Source organism: Cygnus olor, chromosome 5, assembly GCF_009769625.2.
Source record: "Cygnus olor isolate bCygOlo1 chromosome 5, bCygOlo1.pri.v2, whole genome shotgun sequence".
NCBI classification, from domain to species: Eukaryota; Metazoa; Chordata; class Aves; order Anseriformes; family Anatidae; genus Cygnus; species Cygnus olor.
In genome coordinates this window covers 2,696,253-2,721,461 of record NC_049173.1, presented here as the reverse complement: position 1 = coordinate 2,721,461, position 25,209 = coordinate 2,696,253, and the positions used below count along the sequence as shown (strand labels likewise).

General features: G+C 49.6%; 1 protein-coding gene across 2 annotated transcripts; it reads left to right on the top strand.

Moving 5' to 3' along the window:
* Nucleotides 1–205: 205 nt before the first annotated feature.
* Nucleotides 206–24,764, top strand: NEMF (nuclear export mediator factor). 2 transcript variants are annotated; one of them, XM_040558881.1, is made up of 33 exons: nucleotides 206–336; nucleotides 555–623; nucleotides 1,272–1,374; nucleotides 2,310–2,435; nucleotides 2,522–2,670; nucleotides 2,876–2,943; nucleotides 6,423–6,509; nucleotides 7,493–7,569; nucleotides 8,948–9,018; nucleotides 9,109–9,184; nucleotides 10,220–10,282; nucleotides 10,622–10,699; nucleotides 11,070–11,278; nucleotides 12,870–13,055; nucleotides 13,536–13,599; nucleotides 14,142–14,230; nucleotides 14,861–14,964; nucleotides 15,360–15,422; nucleotides 16,620–16,732; nucleotides 17,375–17,432; nucleotides 17,940–17,998; nucleotides 18,488–18,608; nucleotides 18,714–18,987; nucleotides 19,855–19,897; nucleotides 19,983–20,032; nucleotides 20,628–20,775; nucleotides 21,129–21,206; nucleotides 21,284–21,478; nucleotides 22,092–22,124; nucleotides 22,955–23,061; nucleotides 23,155–23,198; nucleotides 23,292–23,371; nucleotides 24,451–24,764. In XM_040558881.1, the coding sequence occupies exons 1-33, from the start codon at nucleotides 236–238 to the stop codon at nucleotides 24,526–24,528; spliced, it is 3,264 nt and encodes a 1,087-aa protein (XP_040414815.1). In that variant the 5' UTR covers nucleotides 206–235; the 3' UTR covers nucleotides 24,529–24,764. The 2 variants fall into 2 exon arrangements, with proteins under 2 accessions (XP_040414815.1, XP_040414816.1); XM_040558882.1 differs by lacking the exons at nucleotides 22,092–22,124; nucleotides 22,955–23,061; nucleotides 23,155–23,198; nucleotides 23,292–23,371; nucleotides 24,451–24,764 and adding an exon at nucleotides 21,679–22,049 and having other exon boundaries at nucleotides 21,284–21,516.
* Nucleotides 24,765–25,209: the final 445 nt, after the last annotated feature.

The window sequence follows — 25,209 nt, the reverse complement described above, 5'->3', positions numbered from 1 at the left end:
GCCGGGGCACACCAGGTTGCCTAAGGAGGGGTGAACCGGCCCAGGTCGGAAACGGAGCAGGTCAAAACTCCCGTGCCGGTCAGTAGCGGGATCGCGCCCGTGAATAGCCACTGCAGCGTAGCCTGGGCAACACAGAGAGACGCGGGCTCCTTTTTGCCGGGCCCGCCCGCGCCGTTTTGCCCGGGGCGCGGCGCCGGGGCTCGGCCGCCACCCGTAGCTGAGGCGGCGGCGGCGCATGCGCACCGGGCCGGGCCGGGGCGGCGGCGGCGGCGGCGCCATGAAGGGGCGCTTCGGCACCATCGACATCCGGGCGCTGCTCGCCGAGCTCCGCCGCGGGTACGGCACCGGGGGGGGGGGACGCGGCACCGGGACGGCACCGGGACCGCTGTGTGGGATCCGGAGCCCCTGCCCGGGCAGCCTGTGCCCCCAGCCCTGCCTCCTGGCTCTGCCTCTGGTGCACTCGGCCGCCTGCACGTTTAATGGCACGGGGAGGTGGTGCGGTTTGTGTGCTCTTCTAAACGTGCCCTTGTTTTGTTTTGTTTTGTTTTTGGCAGCTTGCTGGGAATGAGAGTGAGCAATGTTTACGATGTGGACAACAAGACGTATCTCATCCGCCTGCAGAAGTAAGAATTGCTATAACTTCCCTTACCTGGTTACTGTGACTGCACTTTTTTGCACGTATGGCATCGCTGCTGACAGGTGTTCGGCTTTTCTGATCAATTTTCAGTGGAATCCTGTCATTTTCTGCTAAAACACAGTAACTTTTACTTTGGAAGTCCCCGGGGATAGCATACATACAGTTGTGAAACAAGCAAAATGCTGCAGAAAAGGTACAGAAGGCCCCAGGATTTTCTGTAAAAGTAAGGGGAAGTAGGAGAGGCGTTTCTGAGGGCAGAGCCTCAGTTCTGTGGCGATAGCAGCGCCCAGGCCAGGTGGTGGGGATGGCACACTGCTGTCCCCAGCCTGTCGGCTGCACTGTGTCTCACCTGGGCCCAGCATCACCTCCAGCATCACCTTCCAGTTGCTCTGGGGAATTTCTGACTCCAAAACCACTTTGCTTGGCCCTTTGTCTATAAACTTAACGTGCTGGCATCCTTTTGCTGTCAGCGTGGCTGCGGCACTGTTTGATGGATTCCACTGGCTTTGGTAAGTGTTTTCTGTGGGTGATGCGCTCCTGGCTGTGGTGCTTTGGTCTCGTCCCAGTGCAGCCTGGTGTGTAGCACGAGGTGGCTGCTCAGGTACCAAGGGGTAAATCTTTGTGTTGTTAACAGACCCGACTGCAAGGCCACGCTGCTGGTTGAGTCTGGAATACGGATTCACACGACGGAGTTCGAGTGGCCAAAAAACATGATGCCATCCAGCTTTGCAATGAAGGTAAACCAACGTGTGGTTTCATTTTAAAAAGAAAGCTGGTTAAAGAAAGCAACATTAATGTGCTGTGCTTGGAGACAGAAGAAAATACTAAGAGAGTTTGCTTGGTGGATCCTGATCGGGCAGGTGACTGAAGGTGAGGAAGGAGCACGTTTGGCTCTAGGATCACGTCGTTGATGCTCAGTGCCCAAAACAATGAGCATGTACATTTAGGAAGACTGGCGTTAACCTGCTGAATGTTTTCGGTGCCACCCAGACCTTTCAGAATTTACTGCAGGGAAGTCCTCGTCGTTCTAGTTGGATTGTCCAAATGTGTAGGTCCTGGGCACAGCACGCTACGTTAATAGAGTCCCTCTGTTCGCTCTGCCAGACTTAGAGGGTTCAGATCCTGCTGCAAGCTGTTGGGCTGCATTCCTGTAGGTAGGTCTGTGGGGATGCAGCCCGAGGGCTGACTCACACAGGTCAGGTCTGCGTAGCCGGCCACCTCTGGATGTGGCCTCATTGAATTGGCTCCCCAAAGACTCTCTTGGGAGGCCTTCTGTGTCCTTTGTTGATGCGGGGTTAATCCTGGGTCTCCCTGCAATACAAACTCTTGGACTTTAACTGGCTGCTCACTTGTTGAGGTGACATAGATGACCTCGCTTTGAATAACGGCTGAACAAATAGCAGTTTTAATGGCAAAAATCACTTAATGTAGGAACCTGGAACAATTGTATTGCCTGTAAATATCAAGGTGGTATTATTTTTGCTAAGAGCTGCCTTATCTTTGTATTAGTGAGACTGAGGTTTTCACCTTTCCAATGTTTGTATTCAGAAAGAAGCGGTCAGTGTTGTAGGAGGGATCAATAGCTTAGAAACCAACAAATATATTTCAGTATAAAATGTCACAAGCAGGGCTCTTTGCACCGTCTCACGGATGTTCCCTCTGCTATTGGCAGTGCCGTAAGCATTTGAAGACCAGAAGGCTGGTCAGCGTGAAGCAGCTGGGTATAGACAGAATCGTGGACTTCCAGTTTGGAAGCAACGAGGCTGCTTATCACCTGATCATCGAGCTGTACGACAGGGTGAGTGCGAGGCTCCGCGCGCGTTCCCTGTAAGCAAGCGCTCGAGCACGGCCTTGGCTGATGGTCCCCCGTGGTGTTTCTTGCAGGGCAACATCGTCCTGACGGACCACGAATACCTCATCTTGAACATTCTGAGATTTCGCACGGATGAGGCGGATGATGTCCGGTTTGCGGTTCGGGAGCGGTACCCAGTTGACAGCGCAAAAGCACCTGCACCTCTGCCAACCGTGGAAAGGTAGCTGCTTTTAGGTGGTGTGTGTTTTGAAATAAACCCCAATTACTTTGCGAAAGGCACTGTATCTGTGGGCAGTCTTTTTCACATACGGCAGCTGTTTTGTATTTCTTCTAATGCTGAAAATGTTCTGCTGCTTCTAAGCAATACAACGTGATCTTAAAACCCGTTGTTCTGTGGAATGACAACTCTCCGTTATCTTTCGCAGGTTAACTGAAATAATATCAAACGCACCCAAAGGGGAGCAGCTGAAGAGGGTTCTTAACCCACATCTTCGTAAGTAATTCCGTTTGACTTGGAAATGAAATGGGGGCAATATCTGTTCTGTTTGGATGATGCTGAAAATTTGAATAACTTCAGGCAGTCTTTATTTTGTTGAGGTTGTTGATGACAGCCTGCTTTTATGTATGTTTGGAAAACAACAGAAAAAGAAGCCTTTGAAAACAGATTTTTTTTTTTTTTTTTATTCAAAGCAAGCTGCACGATGTGCCTTGCTGCGACCCTGCAGGGATGAAGGCCTGAGAACAGCTCTGTTGGAGCTTTGATGTGATGCGTTTTGTCCAGCCTCCTGTCTTTGGTGGTACTGAACAGGAGGCGTTAAATGTACAGGCAGGGCAAGGACGCTAGGAAGTGGCTGGGGGTTGCCAGTCCTGCAACCAGTACTGGTGTGGTGAAACCAGCGTGCTCGATCTGTCCGTCTGGGTGTTCTCTGGTAGGCAGGCAGAGCACCCTGTGCCCCAGTTCTCCTGAGCGCAGAATAGATGTGGCTGGTATGACGTGGTGAGGACAAGTTTGTTTTATTCTGCTGATTTGGCACTGTTGATCAAGTGCGGAGTGCCTGGCAGGCACCCCTGAAAAGCTTAAAGGCTGTGACTTGCAGACCTAAGTATTGCTTTCCCCGTTCCTTGGTTCTGCTTTTCACCACCTTTGTTCCTCTCTTTCTCCACCGTGGCCTTCTCCTGAATAAACAGCCTGCTGCCAGCTGCTTTCTCCCACTGGTCCCGGTTTTGTGATACCTGTACCCAAATCTGGTGCTGTGATCTAGCTAGCCTTGGCCTTACAGCATCACTGATCTGGTTACTCAGGCCTGGCAAGGCTCCGCTCTTTAGAAGGTCTGCGATTGTTCCCTTCCGTGAGCTCGGCCTCTTCTCGCACCTCTTCCTTAACCACCTGTGAAACCCGACCATCCCTCCGGGTGTCCACGTAACTTAGTGCGCTTCCCACGCTGGTGACTCCTGTGTCCAGGGGTTTCTGATGTTGCGTTTGCCATTTCCTCACATCTTATTCAGTCAGCTTAAACTCAGGCCGGGGCCTGCAGCCCAGTCATTAGCCTGTAGCCCTAAGAGAAACTCTGGTATTTTCCCAGAACAGCCTCTCAATCCCAGTACTTGCATGTTTTAGAGACTTCTAGACAGCACTGACCAGCAGGCATCCTTGCATTTAATAGCTTGGGTTGGATTTTTCTTCCATGCGTTTACTCGATCTCTTTTTGAGCCTGTACGAACTTCTGCAGTGTCCTGTGGTGAGGGCTTCCACTTGCTTTCAGACCACGTGAAAAGCCATCTGCTTTTTTTTTATTTTATTATTTTTTAAGCTGATCTCTTCAATTTTGCGTGGTGCTCTAGTATTGCATTTGAAGAGAAGGCGAACAGTTGCTATTTACGAATTTTGCACCACTCGTTTTATGTCCTGGTCATTTCTAGGCTGACCAGCTCTTACTGGTTAGCCCTCAGAGTCTTTCCTTGTACAGAATCTGTTCCAAGCCTTTGATGCTTGTCGTCCGTGCCTTTTCTAGCTCCACCCGTTTTGAAACGGGGTAGATAAAAGCGTACCTAACATTCAAAGCGGCAGAGCACCACAGATTCACGCTGTGGCATGGTGTCCCTCATTCCACTCGCCATTCCTTTCCCAAAAGTTCCCGACACACAGCTTGACGCCTTGTGTTCAGCGACGGTGGAGCTTGTGTTGCACAGAGCCGTCTGTTCTTGCTCCCAAGCAGAGATGTCGGTTGGGTCCTCTTCCTGCCTGTGCGGAAGCAGGACAGTCTTTCCTCACGTTCATCAGTTTGTGTTGTTTTACAGGGAGTTCATCTGTCAGTTCTTCATCTAATCACCAGTGCTTGGTCCCCTCCAGTTCTTCACAGCTTACTGTGGTCTCTCTTGCTTAGGCAGGTTGTGCTTTGTCACTGGGCTTTGCTCCCCCTTCCCAGGTCAGTCAGGGGCACACGGAGCAGCGCGGGCCCTAGCGTAGGTCCCTGCAGAGCTCCGCTTCGCTCCCGGAGGGAGCTGACAGCCTACGCCTCCTCTCTAATCGCTGACTTCAGCCACTTTGTTAGCCAGGCGGGGGCTCTCCTGTTACCTGGTGGCTGCCTCTCCTCTCTGAGAGCTTTGGGATGAGCTTTGCTAACTCTGGGAATCTGAATAGGCCGTATCCATTTGGCCTCCCAAGTCTTTTTAACCATCTCATAGATTTGTTAGGCAAAATGCAGAGCTGTGCTGTCTCTTCTGTATCTACTACAAAGCTCTGCTGGTTTTAGGCTTTAGGCTAAAAAGAATTTACAATAGAATAGTTTCAAGACCAGTTTGTGCTAGCGTGGATGTTGAATTCACGTACGCTTTGTCTCTGTCACTGTAGCTCTGTAACGGTGGTATTTGAATCAGATTGTGGGTTAATGAGAGAAGCTCTCTGACTACCTGTGCCACGAAACAGTTACTGATGATGTCTGAAATGTTAGTGTCAACCTCGTACCCTGATGTGGCATCCATCTAGGCAGACTGGGTGATGGAAGTCTGACTTGGCTGTTCTGTGTCCTGCCTTCACAATCTCTCGGCTGTCCCACTGCGCGCTGGGGTGACCAGCAGGCCTGCCGCTGGTGTAGGCCTGGGCTTTCATTCCCCTGTGACCGCTGTTCATTTATTTATTTATTTATTTTCATGTGGTTATTTTGTTAATTTGTCTGGATGCCGAGGTCCTGCTCACCTTCTCTGAGGCCACCTGCATCATCCTAAGCTTGGTGCTGCGTTGTCCCAGTGATTGTCGTCTTTCCTCATTTCTACTTTGCCTGTCCTCAGTTAAAGGTGGTTTTCCAGGGGCCCAGCTTGTTTCTTTGTCTTAAAGCATGTTAGAGGAGGATCTTTTATCTGTTTTCATTTGCTGCTTCTCTACGCCCTGGTCAAATGGGGCTCCATCTGTTTCCGCTGTCGCTCAAGTTTCACGTTTGGCTTTGACAGCTTTTTCCCACTTCTTTCCTTGAGGCTACACGGTCTGTATGACTTCACCCTTTGTACTACCTTGTCCCAGACCAGGTGGTTTTCCACCCTTACTGGGTTTCCTGCACTCTTCAGTTCCTTTCCTACCTTCTTTTAAATTTTTAAAGGCTTCGTTTTGTTTGGGCCGACATGAAGCCCAGCCTTCCTGTATATCCTCACTCAGTCCTCGATCTTTTCCAGTTCCAGATGAACCTAAGCATCCCTAAGTCTGTAAAAGCTCACCACCATAAGCTGAGACCTGTCAGCTCTGCCCACCAGCGAGTATTTCAGAGGGCCACCGTGAGAGCCCTGATAACGTGCTGGCCATAGATCCTGCCTTCTGAATTCAGGACCACGATGCCCTTGCACTCCCCAGTCTCTCCAAGGATTATGACTGTAGTTTCCTGGCCGTAGCTTGTTGAAACACTTCTTATGATTTTAATGTGAATACAGTCTTCATGGAGAATCACCTCTATAAAAGAGTTTTTTTATTTTTTTTTCTTGTAGCTTATGGAGCCACTGTCATCGAGCACTGCCTTATAGAAGCTGGATTTTCTGGTTCTGTCAAAATAGATCAAAATCTGGAAAATAAAGGTACGTAGAAAATAATGTTTTAGAGGCTGCACATATTTGGTCGTTTTCATGTCTGGGCAGTATTCTTTTCAAAGAGATGAGTAATCCTTAAACCTGTAGTTCTGACCACATGGTTATATGCTGTAATGTTTTTAGGTTGGGACCAACCTTGTTCATATTAAAACTCTTGAAACAGAACGTAAGACTCCTCCGATAGTGTCAGTGGTTTTATGAGACACTACCTTAAACATCAGGTGAACTCTGGCTATGTAAAGGGATATTTTACAAGAATTCTATAGGGAGGAGTTGGCATCAAAGTCTTCCTTTAGCTATAACAAGCATGGTGGGGATTTGATAAAGTAGCGGCTTTAAATTTATTGCAAAATTTTAAAGTCAGAATAGATTTTTCTGTAGTCTTATTTCTCTTATGTCCTTTATATTTGCCGTAAAGCAAACAGATGTATTACTTTCTACTGCTTTATGGTGCTGTAATAAATCGACTTTATAACAAACAGCTTATAGCTACTGGTTTATGCTTTTCTCTGCAGTTTTATTCTGTAAACTGCTAGCATTCATATGGTCTTTCTTCATGGAACTTGAAATGTCTTAAAAGTGCTTATATATATATATGTATATATACATGTAAAGAAAATAAACAACAAACTCCCCAAAATAAAACGTATACTGGGGCTCCTGTTTAAAATGAACAGTAGTAGCTGAAGCAATTGCTGAAGCAATTACTGAAACAATTACTGAACACGGGGTGAAGGATATCTGCAGTTTTATTTTTGAGCCATACTGGAATCCTACTCTTAGGATATCTGACAAGGCCGTGCCATAGCTGGAGCTTCCTGTGGACGTGGCTAGGTTGGACAGGTTGCTCCAGGCACTTAGAAGAGCTGATGCCTGGGTCTTTTGATTTGCTGTTGTGCTAGGTTTATATAACAATATCTTTCTGTTCTAGGTGTCTTAAAATATTCCTCTCCTCCCCCCTCTCTCTTTAGAAAATATTGAAAAAGTGCTTACCGCTTTGGAAAAAGCGGAAGAATATATGGCACTAACGGATGACTTCAGCGGAAAGGTAGGTCTCAGCTGGGCAACTTGGTTATCAGTCACGCAGGAACTGCAGAATTAAACTAGTGGGCAGTTAGTGTTCACAACGTGCCTGTTCTGGGGTTATCAGCCTCAGGTTTTGTTCTGGGAGCTGGTGCTTCAGGTGGTGTTGGGTAATAAAAATACTTGCACAGAATGTACAGCAATTAAATATTTATGAGCAGTTGATGTAGGTCCTGTGACAACCGCACTTGTTCTCTGATGGTAGATAACGCTGGTCTGTGTGTCAGCCCTGCATTTGTGTGTTAGGCTGTAGGGTAGATTCACAGAATGGTATGGGGTTGGAAGGGACCTCAAAGACCACCCAGTTCCAACCCCTCCGCCATGGGCAGGGACACATCCCACTATACCAGGTTGCCCAGGGCCTCATCCAGCCTGGCCTTGAACACCTTGATTGGGCAGCCACAGCTTCTCCGGGCAGCCTGTGCCAGTGCCTCACCGCCCTCTGAGTGAAGAATTTCCTCCTAACCTCTAAGCCAAATCTCCCCTCTTTTAGTTTAAAACCGTTCCCCCTTGTCCTATCGTTAGGACATCCGTTTGAGTAAAAAGTCCCTCTCCATCTTTTTTATAAGCCCCCTCTAAGTACTGAAAGGCTGCAATGAGGTCTCCCCGGAGCCTTCTCTTCTCCAGGCTGAACCTCTCTGGCTCTCTCAGCCTTTCTTCACAGCAGAGGTGCTGCAGCCCTCTGATCATCTTCGTGGCCCTCCTCTAGACCCGCTCTAACAGCCCCACATCCTCCTTGTGCTGGGGGCCCCAGACCTGGACGCGGGGCTCCAGGTGGGGCCTCACCAGGGCAGAGCAGAGGGGCACAATCCCCTCCCTCCCCTGCTGCCCACTCCTCTTCTGATACAGCCCAGGACTCAGTTGCCTTTCTGGGCTGCAAGCGTGCACGGCTGGTTCATGTTGAGCTTTTCATCCCCCAGAAGCCCCAAGTCTCTCTCTGCAGGGCTGCTCTCAGTGAGTTCTTCTCCCAGTCTGTCCTCGCGTCCGGGATTGCCCTGACCTAGGTGCAGCACCTTGCGCTTGGATTTGTTGAACCTCATTGGGTTCACGCGGGCCCACTTCTCAAGCTTGTCCAGGTCCCTTTGGATGGCATCCCATCCTTCTGGTGTATCGACTGCACCACTCAGCTTGGGCAGTTCTGAGGTTCCTGAGATAAGTTCGCCTTTTTTGGGGCAATAAGACGTCACATTGTCACATTACTTTTGCCATAAAGTCTCCCAGCTAGCGTGAAGTACTGTCTCGTGCTGATCAGTAGGTTAGCACCTGAAGCTTGCTGTTTTGCCAAGACAAGGGGGATCCTTTTCAAAGACAGATGCTGATGTCATATTTATGCATTCCTTTAGGGTTACATTATCCAGAAAAAGGAGAAAAAGCCAAGCCTGGAACCAGATAAACCCGCAGAAGATATCTACACGTAAATATCTGAAGTGTTTATTTCCTTTTTTACTAGTCTGCATAACATAAATTAGTTTTCAGGTGATAATATCAAATGTGTATTTTACAGATATGAGGAATTTCATCCTTTCTTGTTTTCTCAACATTCAAAATGTCCGTACTTGGAATTTGACTCATTCAATAAGGTACAGTGCTTTTGCTGATGCTGTACTTAAGTGCTTTAATTGACTGATGCTAAAAAAAGTAATTAAAAAGCAGTGCAAAAGTTGTTAATGAAATCACAGTCCTTGGAAGAGGTGATTAATTTTATGGATAAAAGTTTTACGCATAAAAGGCCAAGTAAAATAGGGCCTTTAGGCTGCTGTTGAGCGGTGCTGTCTTTGCTGGCTTGGTTAGTAGGTCCTGTAGCTGAAGTGATGGCATGTGGCGCTGAATTCGGGCGTGTATGGAACACGCCAGGCTGTTGACCAGGACTGGTGACAGCCAAACGTTTTGTTAGTGGAGAGTTCAGATGCTGAGCTCTCACCGGAGGCGAGCAGTCATCGCAGCGACCCCTTTGAAAACCCGAGGCATCTGGTTTAGCGTTTCCTTGAGTGTTGTCCTTCCTGGTCCTCGACTTGGTAACAATATCTGGAATCATTAACTGCGTGTGGTTCCTAATCTTGATCTTCAGAGTTCCCGTGTCGCTTCCCTGCCCTGCTTCCTGGCTGAACTTCTGTCATCTCCTTCACAGCATTGACGGTCTAAGCAGCCTTGAAACCTTCCTCTCCTTTTGTTTTAATCGGTGTTTGGCAACGGGAGCATCCCATCAGGGACGGTTCTTAGGCATAGTTTCTAGGATTTCAGTATTGTTTTTTTTGAACTGACCTATTGAAGCAGCAGGGATTCAGGGCGGACAGGTCTAGAATTGCTCTGCAGATAAAATGGCTGCACACTGTATGAAACAGCAGGTTCCTTTTAATCATTTCTTAACAAAAAATGAGGGTCCATGTTGGCCAGCTGTTTTCTGTTGTGTAGCCCACAGTTTGTAGTGAGACAACCTAGAGTGCTGAAATCATCTCACGCAAAGGTAAAATGGAGGAAGTTATCGAACCCCATTTTAGCATGTCTCCTCTGAGTGCTTTGCAGTCAGCTCTCTTGGGGAAAACCTCCTCTGCCTGCTTGTTGCTGGTATCGGTCAATGCAACTTGGAGATTTTTAAAAATAATTTTCTCTTGTAGGCAGCAGATGAATTCTACTCCAAGCTAGAGGGACAGAAAATTGATCTGAAAGCCTTGCAGCAGGTATGCTCTCACCCGGGGTGGAACAGCCGGGGTGGCTCTCGGAGCTTCAAATGCTTCTTTAGGACACGTGGTTTCTGTAGCTTGGGGTGGGGGAGGTGGTGTTTACTTGCTTGTGTTACGGAATGATGGTTGGGGGGTGGATTTCAAACTGTATAATGCAGCAATTAGTTGTGTTCAAAGTTGAAGTAACAACAGTATTTTGTAAACTTTGTGTCTCTTATGCTGTTGTGTTTTTCCTTGTTGGAATGCTGTGTCGAGTGCCTCACAGTGATTAGATGACGAGACGATATGATGTCACATAAATATATAATATTTTTCCATTTTACTTGTTTTTGAAAGGAAAAACAAGCATTGAAGAAACTTGAAAATGTCCGTAGGGATCACGAGAACAGACTAGAGGCTCTTCAGCAAGCTCAGGTAAGACTGGGATTTTTTTTAACAAAGATGCAAAATGTTTCTTTAAGAACTGTACCCGCTGGTCACGATTGCTATGGCCAGCGTTAGAACCCAGAGCGAAGCCTTCCGCTGTCAGTGAGCGCCCCGTAGCCCCTCAGGGAGCCTGGGCTTTTGCCCAGTGCGTCTCTACTCCTCTACAAATGCTCTGTACCTCTCTTGCCAAAGTTTGCTTGTGCGGCTCTGCTTGCAAGACTCAAGTTGGCTATTGCCTTGTGATCACTTCCGTGCCATTTTTGAATTTTGTCTCAATATTAATGACTACTATTATTTTTTTAATATTGCCTACTATGTGTTTAGCTTCAGTGGGTATAAATTTCTTTCTTACCTTAAGGAAGTTGATAAGATAAAAGGAGAACTTATAGAGATGAACTTGGAGATCGTTGACCGAGCCATCCAGGTGGTCCGTAGCGCGTTGGCCAACCAGATAGACTGGACAGAGATCGGAGCGATCGTTAAGGAAGCTCAGGCACAGGGGGACCCTGTTGCAAGTGCAATCAAAGAATTAAAGCTTCAGACAAATCACATCACGATGCTGCTGAGGTGAGTACGCCGCAGGGCACACGTACCAAGTACAAGTAGGACTGACTGCGTGCTGGGAGTTGCTCACCCACCGTCTTTTTAGCTTAGGAATTGTTACCAAAGTTTTCTTTACTGAAGAAAACTTTTCTTTACTGAATTGTTACTGAAGTTTTCTTAACAGCATTGTGAAGAGAACCTAGTTTAGTGGGCTTTCTTTTTTGCTTTCAAAAATAATAATTTGGTTACTGTAATAGCTTTTGTTTTGGTATTTTTAGAGTCTGGCTGATTATGTCCTAAAATATTGGAAGATGTCCTAAAAGCAGCAGTATAGGTCCCAAACACCATTGTACCACTCAGCAGTTAACTGTGTACGTTTTATTCTGCTTCCATCTAAAATTCGTATGAGATCCTGCCCCTTTTGATGATGGAGGCAGTCCACTGAAGGGATGATAGTTCAAGACTGCAGCTCTTGTGAGCTGCAAGGTTTGATGCTCATTCTTGTGGAAGTCCTGATGAGAGAGCAGGCAGCGAGATAGTATCTGGAGTGTTTTTAAAAACCACATTTGACACTTTGTCATGATTCTGGAGATTTAAAAAAAAGAAGTTAGAATTTCTTTTTTATAGCTAGAACTTCGGGTATGAAAAGCTGTAATGTTGCAAAGTTAATTTACGAATTTTTAATTACCTCATTTTCAAAAATGTTGGTGTATAAAGTAACTCGCTTTCAGGAGCGAGTTCTGTGTTTGCAGCTGTGACATCTGTCGGTGTCATTAGCAGGTAGCGATCACTGCGCTGATCAGCTCGGTCAGGCCCCCAGTTGTTGAATCATGCTTCCGTAGTACAGGAGACTGCGGAGATGTATTTCCTTTTATGAAGCACGTTATTTTATGCTCCTCCACTGCCTTTTGCTACGCAGACTTGGCATAGGCAGGCAGAGCAAGATTTAATGTACTGGTGAGAAGCAAATACAAATCCATCTAATGTGCGCTCAGCATAACTGCCTAAGAACAGTGGAACGGGTATTTTGGGCCCTGCTTGAGCAGGGAGGTTGGCCCAGGTGACCTCCAGAGGTCCCTTCCAACCTCAGCCATGCTGAGATTCTGCAGTTCTGATCCTTTTATTTTTTTAAGGTTTTAAACCAGTGCACTGCTGTGCTGTTCACTGCGTCAGTGTGACAGCGTAACTGCTCTCTTTTCATGTGGAGATCAGGCATAATGTCGTGCGTTTCTTTACTTCATTGAAGTAGATCTTCAGACTTGTGCTTTGTTTTAAGTCTGGCCTTTTCTCTAGGTCGATAGTATGGCTGTGTATCTTTTGACAGAAGAAGTTGCCTTGGAAAGCGTCACTTCCTTGGATTGGGAAACGTGAACTCTTCATTTTGTGCCTTTGTTTCCTTTTTTCCCCATGCTCTGGTTTACTCTAAGATACAAACCTGCTTGCGCTGCATCCTGGGGCCTTCCTGTGGCTGCATGGTGAAAATGTTTTTTCAGTGAAAAGGGTTCTTCAGGCCGTTTCCAGTCTTCATGAGAGACTAGAAGTAAAAACGCATTGCACTACGGTTAAAAAAATTACTGGTTCTCTTATCTCAATCCCATGGTGTCATGTTTTTTAGGAACCCGTATGTGTTATCTGAAGAGGAAGAAGAAGAGGAGGATGCTGATTTAGTGAAAGAAGAAACTGAAGAACCAAAGGGGAAAAAGAAGAAAAATAAAAACAAGCAGTTGAAGAAGCCTCAGAAAAACAAACCGTCACTAGTCGATGTTGATCTCAGTTTGTCTGCGTATGCCAATGCCAAAAAGTAAGGCGTACAGCGAACGTGTGCTCTGCTAGCAGAAGTTTTCTGCATGCCTTCAGTTGCTGGTTTAACGTCATAGGAAAGGCTCTGTGCATAGCTTTTTAAAAATAAACATTAGAAATGGAAGTGGGTAGATGCCCTGGGTTCTTGGATGTATGTTTTCCTGGTCCAAAACTGTTATCTCAGCGTTGTGGCTAGTCCCTAGCTATTGCAGCGCTTTAATTTTAAGTACGGTTCTGCACAGTGACACAGAGTGGCTACTTCTTGTCACACAGTAGCGCAAACACTGTGTTCCTTCAGTCTCAGAAGGGAAGTTGCATCGTGTGGCTGCTTTTCTCAGGTAAAGGCTACACTAAAGGTAGGAGCCAAAAAAAATTTGTTAGGACTGAACTGTAGAACAAATGTGAAGAACCCTGAGCAATGCGTTCTAAAAATATTGGAAATCCCAGCACGTTAAATCATAAACAAGCTTCTCTCTTGCAGGTACTATGATCACAAAAGGCATGCAGCTAAGAAAACACAGAAGACAGTAGAAGCTGCAGAAAAGGTATTTTTTTTCTTTTTTTTTTTTTTAGATGATGTTTAAAAGCAAAGTCCCTGTCCCTGATAAGTGGAAAATCCTGATGTAGTTGAGGTAGTCCAATGAGATGTGAAAGGTGGAGGGAAAAAACAAAACAAAACAAAACAAGGTTGTTTTGTTGTTAAGTTCTTAAGGTGACTGAATTGAGGATTAAAGACCTCTGCTGTATTATTTTGTTCGCATTACAATCGCTTAAGATAGTTGCTCGGCGGAGGTACTGACAAACCAGGAATTGCAGAAGTAGGAGTGGAAAATCAGTGGAAATCCGGATGATCAGATAGCTGATAATCTCAGGGGCCGCTGATGTGGGGCAGAGATTTATGAAGATTTTAGATGTACTCTTCCTTGTGCCTGAAGGGAACGTAGGCTGGTGAATAGCAGTATGTGGCGCCTGCACTCTGAAAAAAAAAATAAATTTAGAGAAACTTTTACCGTCTTTCCTGCTGTTTGGTTAGCAGTTTCAGGATTCCTCTGCTGGCAGATTGAGGTCGTGCTTTCTGTCTAAATAGGCATTTAAATCAGCTGAGAAGAAGACGAAGCAGACACTGAAGGAAGTTCAGACGGTTACCACCATTCAGAAAGCCAGGAAGGTCTATTGGCAAGTACAGTTTCGTTGTCATTGTCTAATGTGTTGTGAGCGTGCACGAATTTAAAACAGCTGCGTGAGGCTGACTTCACTAGCTGACAAGGGGAGCTAAACTCTGCACTTCGTATCGAGTCTCTTTCCAGTTGCTCCTTTAAGTTGCTGGCTTGATCCTGTTAGAGCCTTTATCCGGGAAAGTTCCTTTCAGTGGACCTGGGCTTAAAATTTAGCTGAGTTTCTGGCTTTTAACACAGCTAGGAAACGGGCTTAGTAAAAACAGGGAACTTTACTGATACTGCCTGGCAGCTCGGTATCTGTGAAATAGAAACAGTAGATCAAAAAACGTTTCAACAAAGCTTTTTATAGTCTAATAACTAAATTACTAAAATAAATAGGAGGCAGCTGGACTTTGTGGTGACAGTATTTATTTCATCTCAAAATACCGTTGGCAGTGATGTTATATTTGTACCGTGTCTTGTTTTTATGCCAGGGGCGTGCCAAGGGTCATGAAACTATTTGCAGTTTCTTCTATAAGTAGTAGATACCCAGTTGCATATGGTCAGACTTTGACACAAAAAGTACCTCTGTAACATTCTGCTAGCCCAATGTGTTTTTTTTTTTTCCCCAACTGATGTAATTTGGCAGGTTTGAGAAGTTCCTGTGGTTCGTCAGTTCTGAGAATTACCTTGTTATTGCTGGGAGAGATCAGCAGCAGAATGAGATAATTGTAAAGCGCTATCTTAAACCAGGTGAGCACGATTAATGGAGTGTGTCAGCTTTCTGTCTTGTGTTCCAGTTGTATGAGAACGACACGGCAAGGTTTGTCTGGTTTGTTCTCGGCTCGAGCCTTAGGTAAGGGGGGTTTTGGTGGTGGTGAGTCCCGGAGGCTGCGTGTGTGCTGTCACTGGAGGGCTGGGGGCGAGCGGACCCTCCAGCGCTGCAGGGTAAGAGTCAGTTGAGGAGCAAAGGAGCTGATCCTGCCTGGGACAACCAGGGTGGACTAAAAGACTTCCAGGTCCTCTTCCCATCCTGCTCCTTGCAGACAAAAGGGCTGTTTCCCCCTGAAGCAGGGAACCTTTACCTTAGCTCTAGTGACCCGTGGAGTTACCCCGTACGTGACTGATTCGAGTCACTTCTTTTCCAGGGGACATATACGTGCACGCCGACCTCCATGGAGCCACGAGCTGTGTGATCAAGAACCCGACAGGTACGTCGTGGGGTGGATGCAGGGACTCGGAGGAGCCTCAGGGCACTGCAGGCTGGTGGAGTCCTCACTGCGTGTCTGCGTCCAGCCCTGCGAGCTGCCTTCGCCCCGTGCTGCAGCACCCAGCTCCAGCAGATGGCTCAGCTGGGACGTGAGGGGCATCAGTCCCTCCAAAATCAAGTTGCTACCAACTGCAGATGCTTCCCAGCCCTGAGTGGCTGCTTGTGCCTGCTCAGCTGGGCTCCTGGAGGGAAGGAGCGATGGATGTGGTGGGCTCGCAGACAGGCAGTAGGCACTGGCAGAGGTTTTTGGGGCAAGTGCTTGCTGCCGGCCCCAGGGACTGGAGACCCGCTGAGACTCTCACAGGTGGCGTGAGCAGTTCGGGTGCTGGTGGAGGGTGCAGATCTCAGCAGGGAAGTGTTAAAGCCTCGGCATGGCTCTCGTGGGAGACCGGCTGTGCAAACCTGCCTGTGCCCCAGTCCCGGGAGGTGGCAAAAATCGGCCTTGTGCTGTGAGCAGCACAGTTCCCGCTCCCTTGCAGAGCTGAGGAAGGAGCAGTGGCAGAGCTTCAGCTTCTGCTGGGGAGCTGTGAAGAGCAGCTGTTGATGCTGCCTGTCATCGAATGGTTTGGGTTGGAAGGGACCTGGAAGATCACCTAGTTCCAACCCCCCTGCCTTGGGCATGGACACCTCCCACTAAATTAGACTGCCCCTAGCCCCATGCGGCCTGGCCTTGAAAACTTCCAGGGATGGGGCAGTTTCTCTTGGCAGACTGTTCCATTGCCTCACCACGCTCAGTAAAGAATTTCCTCCTTATATCTAATCTAAACCTACCCTCTTTTAGTTTAAAGCCGTTCCCACTTGTCCTATCACCACAGTCCCTGACTCCCTCTGGCCCCAGGGCTGGGTGCAGGGCTCCAGGTGGGGCCTCACGAGAGCAGAGCAGAGGGACACAATCCCCTCCCTCGCCCTGCTGGCCGCGCTGCTTTTGGGGCTGCCCAGGACACGGGTGGTTTCTGGGCTGCAAGCACACGTTGTCGTGTGTTGAGTTTCTTCTCAACCACCACCCCCAGGTCCGTCCAGCTCAGCCACGTGCCCCTGGGAAGGACAGGTGCTGGATCGGGGGCGTGTGGAAGCCGGGGAGCCTCATCGATTGTAGACGTAGCTGCATTCACTGATACGCTGGGTGTGACTGTTGTAGGTGAACCGATTCCTCCGCGGACCCTGACGGAGGCAGGCACGATGGCCTTGTGTTACAGCGCTGCCTGGGATGCCCGAGTTGTCACCAGTGCTTGGTGGGTCTCCCACAACCAGGTGAGGACACCTGCGCGTGGCCTTTGGAGGTGGGACACCTGAAGGAAGTGGTGTGGGACTGCAGATGAAGTGTCTCTGGGGGGGAACTGGTGGAGGGGGATGAAACTCCTGTTCCCTGATACCAGTCCTTGTGAGTTCTCCCTGGCTCTGCTGCGCTTAGGGCAGGGTTGGAGGAGTAACCTCTGACGTGATGTGACCGTGACAAGAAATATTGCAAGCTTGGCTTCTTGGTACCAGAGAGGAAACACTTTTATTAAAAAGAAACTTTCGTTGTTTTTCAGTTGTGCTTCTGGCTTGTGCTTAGCTATGGTCTCAGTCTGCTCCCAAGCAACTCAACCATAAGGGTAGAGAGATTACATTAAACTGAAGGTCAAGGTGCTTTCTGTGTTCTTACTGCCTGTCTGGCCCGGTTCCTCACCCAGGACTTGTAAAATCGTTGTGTGATTGAACTGAAACATCTCCTAGGAAAATATCCTGCAAAGGGCAGAAGGAAACCCTTGGATACCGAGTCCTCCTTCAAAGCTGTTCCCATAAGTTAAAAGTGTGGCTTGCTTGAATGTTGCTCTTGTTAGTGCTGTTATTACACAATGCTGGTCTTCTCTTACAGGCGCTCCTTACAGTATCTCTGTCGTGCTCTTTTAGGTTTCTAAAACTGCACCTACAGGAGAGTACCTGACTACTGGAAGCTTCATGATCCGAGGTGAGACACGAAGGAACAGTGGGACTTTGACATTAGGCGTTTTCATAGAATCACGGGCTGGTTTGGGTTGGCAGAGGCTTAAAACCCGCCTAATTCCAGCCCCTGCCATGGGCAGGGCCCCTGCCCCCAGCCCCATCCAGCCTGGCCTTGGGCACCCCCAGGGGTGGGGCACCCGTTTGTGTCTGAAGATGCTGTGCTGTCCTGCCGTGGCAGGCAGGCAGCTGAGCTGCCCCCCTCTCTGTGGCAGCCAGCAGATCCCGATCTTCTCAAAATGTGTCCCGAGCAGTTTGTAAGGAACATCAGGTGGCTGCAGCAGCATCTGCTAGCTGGGGCCCTGGACAGCAGATCGCTAGCTGAGTGTTTCTCCTCTTGTCATCCAAGAGCTAGAACAAGCCTTGGTGTAATTTCTGGTAGCCTTAAAGCCTCTAAAAAAAAAAGGATTTTTGAAAATACATCGTTTAACATCGCTGTTAAACCTCTTCATGAGAATCTGCCTTTGTTTTTCAGGGAAGAAGAATTTTCTTCCACCTTCGTATCTGATGATGGGCTTTAGCTTCTTGTTTAAGGTACTGCTTCCTCTGTGCAGGTCCTGCTGGCTTTTGCAATTTGTTCTGAGCTGTGGGAGACTTAAATTCTAGTTCTCGCTTATGAGTATGTTCCCAGCGATTTTTTTTGTCCTCACTGGGACAAATCCCATAAAATGCTACTTGCTGAAAATTATTCTTCTCATATTTCCGTTTTTCCCTGTCTTGATTTAAAGCAAACAGACCCTGTTACAAACTAGCAAACTTTACCGTCTCCGCTGGATTCTTATATCAGCTCTGTTTGAGACGTGTTTAGGGAGAGTCTGCTGGCTGTGCAGCTGCCTCCTCGGAAGCTGTGCTTTCCAGGTTGTCAGACTCGGGTTTAAAGGTGCTGGTTTAGTTTTCTTGCCCTTGGAACCGCAGGAAGCGTTCAAAGGGAGAGCATAAAGCTGAGTCAGGTGTGCTCCGCATGGGCTGGCGAGCCTTATCGGAGCTGGTACTGGCCTGACGTAGAGGTGCCCCTGTTGGTAGGTGGATGACAGCTGCGTTTGGAGGCACCGAGAGGAGAGGAAGGTCAAAGTACAGGATGAGGATCTCGAAACGGTTTCCAGCAGTGCCAGTGAGCTGGTGTCGGAGGAAGTGGAGCTGTTAGGTACGGTGGGTGTGACGCGGGTTCTGTGTGCACTGCTGACAAGCAGCCCTGGCTGCCTCAGGCACTCGTAACGTCAACTGTGTTTTCCTCACCTGTGCACCGTAGAAGGAGGGGACAGCAGCAGTGACGAAGAAAAAGCGGAGTGTGAGGAAGCACCGGAAGATGTGGAAGCCGTGTCCGAGAATAATCGTGATGAGGGCGTTGCTGACCTTGACCAGGGCAGAGCAAACACCCCTCCTGTGCCGGAGGGTGACTCCGAAGAGGACGATGGTGAATCTGAGGATGAAGAGGAACATCCAGAGCCGAAGAGTGAAGTGAGAGAGGAAGAGGTACATTACCCAGACACAACAATCGACCTGTCGCACCTTCAGTCTCAAAGGTAAGTGAAGAGGTAGCTGTGTTTCTCAGCAGCGTGGGCCCTTCGGAGAATCTCCATACCGTTAAAATGCTGCCAAGACCAGGGCTGTGATGAGTTGCCATCGCTTCTTTTGATGCAGGCTGTCAGGGTGCGGGGCAGTAACCCTGTACCGTGGTAATGCTGCCGTGCTGTGTGCCATTTCCTGCTGAAGGACTCTTCTTTGTGGGCTGCTTGCTGTGGACCCCCCTTCCTGAAGCGCACACCCAGCTGCCTGCTCCCTCCTTGGGGGTGTCCGGCTCCTTGGTCGCTGGTTGTTAGTCCCCGTTCTGGCCCCAGCATCCCATGACTGCCCACGCAGTGATTTTGCTGCTCAGGAGATGGCTGCCCCTGTTGTTTTTTTTTTTTTTTTTTTTTTTCCTCTGAATTGCCGTTCAGCCCCAAGCAACCGAGCCATTGGCTGCTTCGCCGAGCTGGTGCTGAATTACTGCTCTGTGCGGCTGTGAGATGAGCTCAGCTCCCCGGTGCCTCTGGAAATGGAACTCCTCAGAGGGTGTAAGGCAAAGCGATCGAGTGGGTGGAAGCGGGCAGCTCTTCCAGGGAATACCGTGGCCCATCTGGGCTGTGCGCACGGGGAGCTGAACATCAGGGTGTCCGTTTGGTGCGTGCTGCGTACAGGCTCTTTGCCTGCGTTTTGTGTGTGCTTTGAGGCAAGCTGGCAGGGATCTGAGGACCTGCTTTGTAAGCTGCATCCTGGTATCGCTGCCCTTTTGCTGGAAGTTTCAAGAACTAGAAAGCTGAAAGCAGCGTAACCAGCCTGGCTGATGGCGGTGCCGGCAGGGTTGAGCTGCTCTTCATCCACTGACGAGCTCCGTTCTGATCTCCCCGCAGATCCCTGCAGAAAACTGTCCCTAAAGAGGAAGAACCCAACTTGGTAAGGTCCCAGTCCAGGCGTCTGGCAAAAGTCAGCGTCGGCTGCTGCTGGACGTGGTAGGCTCTAACCGTGTTTCACTTCTTAGAGTGACAGCAAGGCCCAGGGGCGAAGGCATCTCTCTGCCAAGGAGAGGAGGTGAGAGCCTCTGTGTTCGGGGTGAGGGGAACGCCTCCTCCTCGTTTCCTCCTCCCCAGGGAGGGCTGTGAGTGGGATGTGGGGTCAGTCTGTTCTTTGTCATCAGGAAACCTGGAAACCCACAGCTGTCGGTGGTCAGCCGGCAGCCAAGGGGGTTGGGAAGCTTTGGAGACGATTGTTTGCGCGTGGGGGTTCCTGCTCCAGCAGCTAAGCCTCTCTACGGAGAGCCTGAACAACAGGGAAGCTTTTCAGCTTGGCGTTGCTGCTGTCTCTGAGGAGGAGGCTGTGAAATGTTTTTCTCCAGCAAGCGTGGGTTCCCCTCGTGGAGAGCAGCCTGGTCTGGCTGACTCACCAGCACTGGGGGGAGAGCAGGAGCTGGGAGGAGGAAGGGGGCTCAGCGGGGTGCCGTCACCCGGGGATGCTCCTGTCCTTTGGGAGTGCTGGCTGGGAACTGTTGCCTGAGGTTTTACTGAGGAGGATTTGCCGTGGATGCGCCTCAGGTTCCCTGTGGCTGGGACGCAGGCAGCTGACGCTGGCAGAGCAGCAGCCTCCCTTATCGTAACGAGGTGGTGCGTCAAGTGCTTGTTTTCCGTAGAGAAATGAAGAAAAAAAAGCAGCAGAATGACTCTGAGAACTTGGAGCCGCCCGAAGAGAAGCAGAAGGAGACGGAGCCGCAGCGTCACCCTGCTCCCAACACCACCAAGGGTGTGCCAGCCCCTCAGCCCGTCAAGCGGGGCCAGAAGGTAGGCAGGGAGCAGCATTGCCCGTGAGCTGAGCTGTTACCACGTGAAACGTGGGCTTATCTCCCGCACAGGGAGAAATTCCGGGTTTCTCTCAGTGGTCCCTGGCTGCCTGAGAGCTGTAGACTCTTGGTGGAGCTCCCGGCGGTTTCAGGGTGCTGGTGCTGGTCTGTTAGCATTGAATATCCTGTGCTCTTCTCACCGAATCCCCGGTCCCTCGGTCACTGGTGATCTGCTCTGAAAGAGCTTTGGGAGACCTGGAAGGAGCATTCGTGTGGGGACAGCATCTGGTTCTTGGTGGATGCAAAGCCCTGCAAAAGTCTTTGTTTCTAAAGCTGTTGCCTTTTCTTCTCCAGAGTAAAATGAAGAAGATGAAGGAGAAGTACAAGGACCAGGATGAGGAGGACCGGGAGCTCATCATGAAGCTGCTGGGGGTGAGTGAGGGGAGCTCTGCCTCCCCCTTGGTGCACTCGGGGCACTGGCTCTAACCACCTCTTGTGCACGACCACAGTCTGCAGGGTCAAACAAGGAGGAGAAGGGGAAAAAAGGGAAAAAGGGGAAGACGAAAGAAGATGCAGTGAAAAAGCAACAGCAGAAACCCAAGTCTGGGCACCGTGGTGCTGGCGGCGGCAAGGAGATGCTCCCAGGAGGAGTCCTGCTGCATGAGTCCCAGGACCCAGCCCTGGAGGAGCAGCAGGATGAGAAGGTGAGCAGCGTGCTGGCCTCTCCTCTCCTGCCATGTGTCTGCCCCTTCTCACCCACTGTCATGACCCTCCTGGTGCTGCGTAGTGCAGCTCTGCCAGGCAGGCTGAGCAGCTCTTGCTGCTTTTGGGGCACCGACGGAGAACAGCGTGCCTGACGCCATGACTCTGGGAGCCCATCGGTTTCAAGCAGCAGCAAAACACCCTGCAGCAGTCTGTGTGCGTGCCGTGTTCCCAGCACAGCCGAAACGAGGCCTCGGGAGCACCTCGCCAGGCTGCTGAGGATCCAGTTAAATCGATCCTCCCACCCGGTGCAGCAGAAGTGTAACAGAGCTCTCCAGATCTGTTGTTGTGAGTCAGTATCTGAATCACAGCCCATCTCTCTCCTCCCAGTTTGGCATGTGCCAAGCTAATTAGTTTTGAAAGAAACAGTCCTCCCCCCACCTACGTGAAACCGCTCTTTTTACCTTCACTTTCAAATAAGTTGAACTGTCCTTGCGGTGAAAATTTGGCTTTGTGTACTGCTGCTAAAAGAATTTATTTTCTCCAGGGACTTGGGGAGAAAGAATCAGTTGTGTGCTCATTTCAGCTCTGATGTCTCCTTTTCTGTGTATACAGGATGAGCAAGAGCAGGATCAGCCAGGAGTTGAGGTAAACGCTCTCGTCTGAACCTCCCGAATGTGCTGAGGAGGGGGGCTTGGTCCTGCTCGAAGCTGGAGGGCCCCGCTCTAGGGAGCGGGACCAGAGACACGCCTGGCGCTCAGCAGGCTGGGGCTGGCATGGAGATTACACCCTGAGCCCCTCGGAAGGGTTTGGTTCTGCTGATTTAAGGCCCCTTCATGCCCAAAAACCGTTTGAACCCAGCTTGCTTGTGTCTTTTTATTTCTCACACTGCTCATCGCGTACATCCCCTATGGAAACGAGGGACTGGCTGGATTGGAGCTTGTCCCCGTCTTCGCCTCTGATGGCCTTTTGCACCCCCAGCAGGGTGGCTCTGGGCTGGAGGACACAGGGTGATGTCGGGCAGCTGGGGTTAGGAGGTTGTTTACGCATAAAATTGCTTCAGAGTGCTCTGTAATTACGGGCTGGGGGTGTTGCCCAAGGCTGGAAATAAGTTCATTTCTTCAAATCTTTTAATTGAGGAGGATAACGGTTGGCTGTAGGGGGAAGCTTTTGGTGACCTCGTGAAGACGTAACTGCATTTGGGGGTCCCCTTTTGGGTCATTTAAAACTAAGATCACTAAGATGTGATATTGGTAATCAAAGAAGGTCAGTAACGAGCCATGGCTTGGTAATTAATTGCCAGTGAAGGTGATAAACCTAAATTTAGTTCATCCTGGCAGCCCCATAGCTGTGACACGGGGTAATTACAGCTGCTCCTGTAGCAGAGCTGGGAGGGGCGACCCTCCAGCCAGTGGCAGAGGTTGGGTCGGGCGCGAGTGCTGCTCCCTGCTTCCACAGAAGCCCCTTTGCCCCTCCAGGAAGCCGTGGCTTTGCTGGACTCCCTGACAGGGCAGCCGCACCCCGAGGACGTTCTGCTCTTCGCCGTGCCCATCTGCGCTCCCTACACGGCGATGACAAACTACAAGTAAGTCGCGGCGCCTCCTGGGGGAAAGGTCTGATGGCAGCCGGGAGAGGGGCGCCTGCCGTCCGACTTACAGACCCCTCATTCTTTTCAAAGGTACAAAGTCAAGCTCACGCCGGGCACCCAAAAGAAAGGAAAAGGTAATGGTTTAAAGCAGTTGAATCCTTCTCGGTGCTTTACCTGTTGAAACCAGAACGTTTTTAGAGTTTTAAATCTTTCCTGTGGTTTTACAGCTGCAAAGATCGCCTTGCATAATTTTATGCAGTCCAAAGAAGCTACCGCAAGAGAAAAGGATCTGTTCCGCAGTGTCAAGGTGACTGCTTTCTTTACATGCTTCCTCTTGTGTAACAGCAGCAGAAAAATGTCCACTGGTGCCACTTTGGGGGGTAAATGCTTCATAAGAAGCTGTTCCTTTTTCAACACAGTGCTTTCTCGGTGCTGCTTAGGCTGGGAAGAATCCTTAGGAATTGATGGAGCCTCACTGGGCCTCAGGTTTCTTTATTGTGACTGTTGGTCTAAATAACGTCTGACAAAACCATCATCTTCCTAAAGGTCCTCCAGTGCTGGGAGGGAATGCCTGTTCCCGCTGGCAGCGTGTGGAAGGGGCCGGGCTAGCACTAGGCGTTCGTTCTCCCAGCCTTAGGTTGCACGCAGTGTCCTGCTGTGCCCTTCTGTGCCCCTCGGGGCAGGTTTTGCCTCCCCCTGGCCGCTGGACGTGTTGGCTGTTTGCTCAGGCAGCCGTTCTCCCACCCAGGAGCCTGACAGCTGCATTTTTCTGCTCTCTTACCATCTTCTGTCCCCTTTTTAACTCGGTGCCGCCAGCCTGCAGCGCTCCGGTACCTGCAGGCAGGGAGGGAGGCTGCTCTGCTCTGCTCTGGTGGCTCTGCCAGCCGCTGCCCCTTGGCACTGCCCCTCCTGGCTCTCAGTCCCCAGGGGCGGGTTTCTCAGCTCATGTCCACGACTGCAGGTTACTGGGCAGCCCAGGCTGTTCTGTGACAGCTGCCGCTGGCCTTTAATGTTTTACTGATCGGAAATACTGAAAAGCAGCAGACCTAACGCTGACTTTTCATGGAACTCTGCTAGAAGAAACACAATTAATAGTTAATGATCTTGAGGCAAACAGGCAGTGTCCGGGGACTTGCTGACTCAGCCACCCCATCCTAATGGAGCTGAGGGGTGGAAGCTGCACAGAAACCCATTAAAAGTTTTACATTAATGAACTGGGGGGAGCGGCCAGAAGCCTGATATCAGCCTTGTGTTCGCTGAGGGGAAAGGCAGCAGAAACGGGCACATGGGCCTGTGCCACCTGACTCAGAAACGCTCGCAGGGGTGAGGAAGATACTTGCAGAAGCACTGCCGTTACGTCCAATTTCTCATCTTTGTGTTTTGTAGGATACTGACTTGTCAAGAAATATTCCTGGTAAAGTGAAGGTATCCGCACCCAACCTGCTGACCAGGAAGAAGAAGTGATGTGGTGCTGGAGGTCTCACCACCCAACCGGGGCTGCTGTGCAGTCAGGACCCAGCCCCTTCAGCCTGGGAAGAGACAGAGCCACCCCGACTGCTGTTAACGTGACTGAATGCAGCTTCCGTGGCAGTAAGCAGATGTGGACCAGTTCCTCTGTTGTGGGTTAGAGGGACTCTGACAACTCATTGAGATAAATAGCATAGAAATGTGCAAGTAAATTGCTGGCAGTGGGTCAGTGATGTGCTGTCAAGGTCTCTTCTCTGATGCTTTGAATTTGGGAGCTGAGTGTTCTTCCCCTATGGTTCTGGGCAAAGGCATGCCTTAACTCACTGCAGCAAAGCCCTCTGATGGTCTGTTTCTTCCTAATCTGGACTGGGGGGTCCTCGTGGAAGTAGGAGAGGTTCAGGGCAGAATGCTTTACTTGAGAAAAGACAGAAGCATATTTTCCTAAAACATACCCTCAGTTGTCAGGAGATTAAAAAAAAAAAAACAAAACAATTCCAGCTGTAGCCATTTACCTGCTCCCAGCAGCACAGCCTCACGGTGCTGTGTAATTCTCACCCCTGTGGAAGAGAGCAGCACGCAGGAAGAGCTGGAGCCTGAGTCAAAATAAAGCTGCGTTTGCTGTATCAGCATCCCCCAGAGCTCTGAAAGTGCATCTTGGCGCTTGTTGTCTGCACCACC

Bases quoted from the DNA above. Each gene is read 5' to 3' on its own strand.
- NEMF (XM_040558881.1), top strand. From the start codon at position 236: ATGCGCACCGGGCCGGGCCGGGGCGGCGGCGGCGGCGGCGCCATGAAG. The intron at 19,898-19,982 runs GTAAGGTCCCAG...TTCACTTCTTAG, and splicing joins AAGAGGAAGAACCCAACTTG to AGTGACAGCAAGGCCCAGGG. The intron at 23,199-23,291 runs GTAATGGTTTAA...GTGGTTTTACAG, and splicing joins CACCCAAAAGAAAGGAAAAG to CTGCAAAGATCGCCTTGCAT.